Source organism: Opisthorchis viverrini, assembly GCF_000715545.1.
Source record: "Opisthorchis viverrini unplaced genomic scaffold opera_v5_150, whole genome shotgun sequence".
Taxonomy (NCBI): Eukaryota; Metazoa; Platyhelminthes; class Trematoda; order Opisthorchiida; family Opisthorchiidae; genus Opisthorchis; species Opisthorchis viverrini.
Window position 1 is genome coordinate 1,162,430 of NW_008751806.1, and position 456 is coordinate 1,162,885.

Here is a 456-nt window from a genome sequence, read left to right on the forward strand (position 1 = left end):
GTTGAGTAAACTGCCGGATTCGCAATGATCAAAAGTGCCAGCGGCTAGACGCACAATGTATTTTTCTGCAAAACCCCTGCAGCCGAAATAAAAACTTTAACGTCAAAATGTTGCACTTCTTTGCATATACGCGTAGACTGAAACCCCCCTCATCTGCAGGCATTTTTTGCGATTTGTTTTAATCGATGTTATTTGAAAATTATTGGCGCATATTCGGCTTTGAACTTCGTCTGCTATGGCTTCGGAAGTGGCTTTCGTTGAGAAATTTGTGGGTGTATCGTTTTCATCCTTCATGGCATTTGAGAAGACCTTAAATGAATACTTGAAGGATAACTTTGTGATATTTGAGCGTTCATCCAGTAATCGAAGCACCAACATTATTTTGCGTTACGAATGGGTGTACTACAAATGCAGCAGACGCCCTCCAAGAAAAACGGAAAGCCGTGGAATCCGAAG

General features: G+C 41.7%; 1 protein-coding gene across 1 annotated transcript in view; it reads left to right on the forward strand.

The window, feature by feature from the left end:
- Positions 1 to 235: 235 nt before the first annotated feature.
- Positions 236 to 456, forward strand: part of T265_06899 (hypothetical protein) — a gene marked incomplete at both ends in the record, with an annotated part of 4,440 nt that continues 4,219 nt past the window's right edge. Inside the window, one exon of the mRNA XM_009172287.1 lies at positions 236 to 443. Coding sequence (XP_009170551.1) covers positions 236 to 443 — 208 coding nt within the window. The remainder of the gene's footprint in view (positions 444 to 456) is intronic.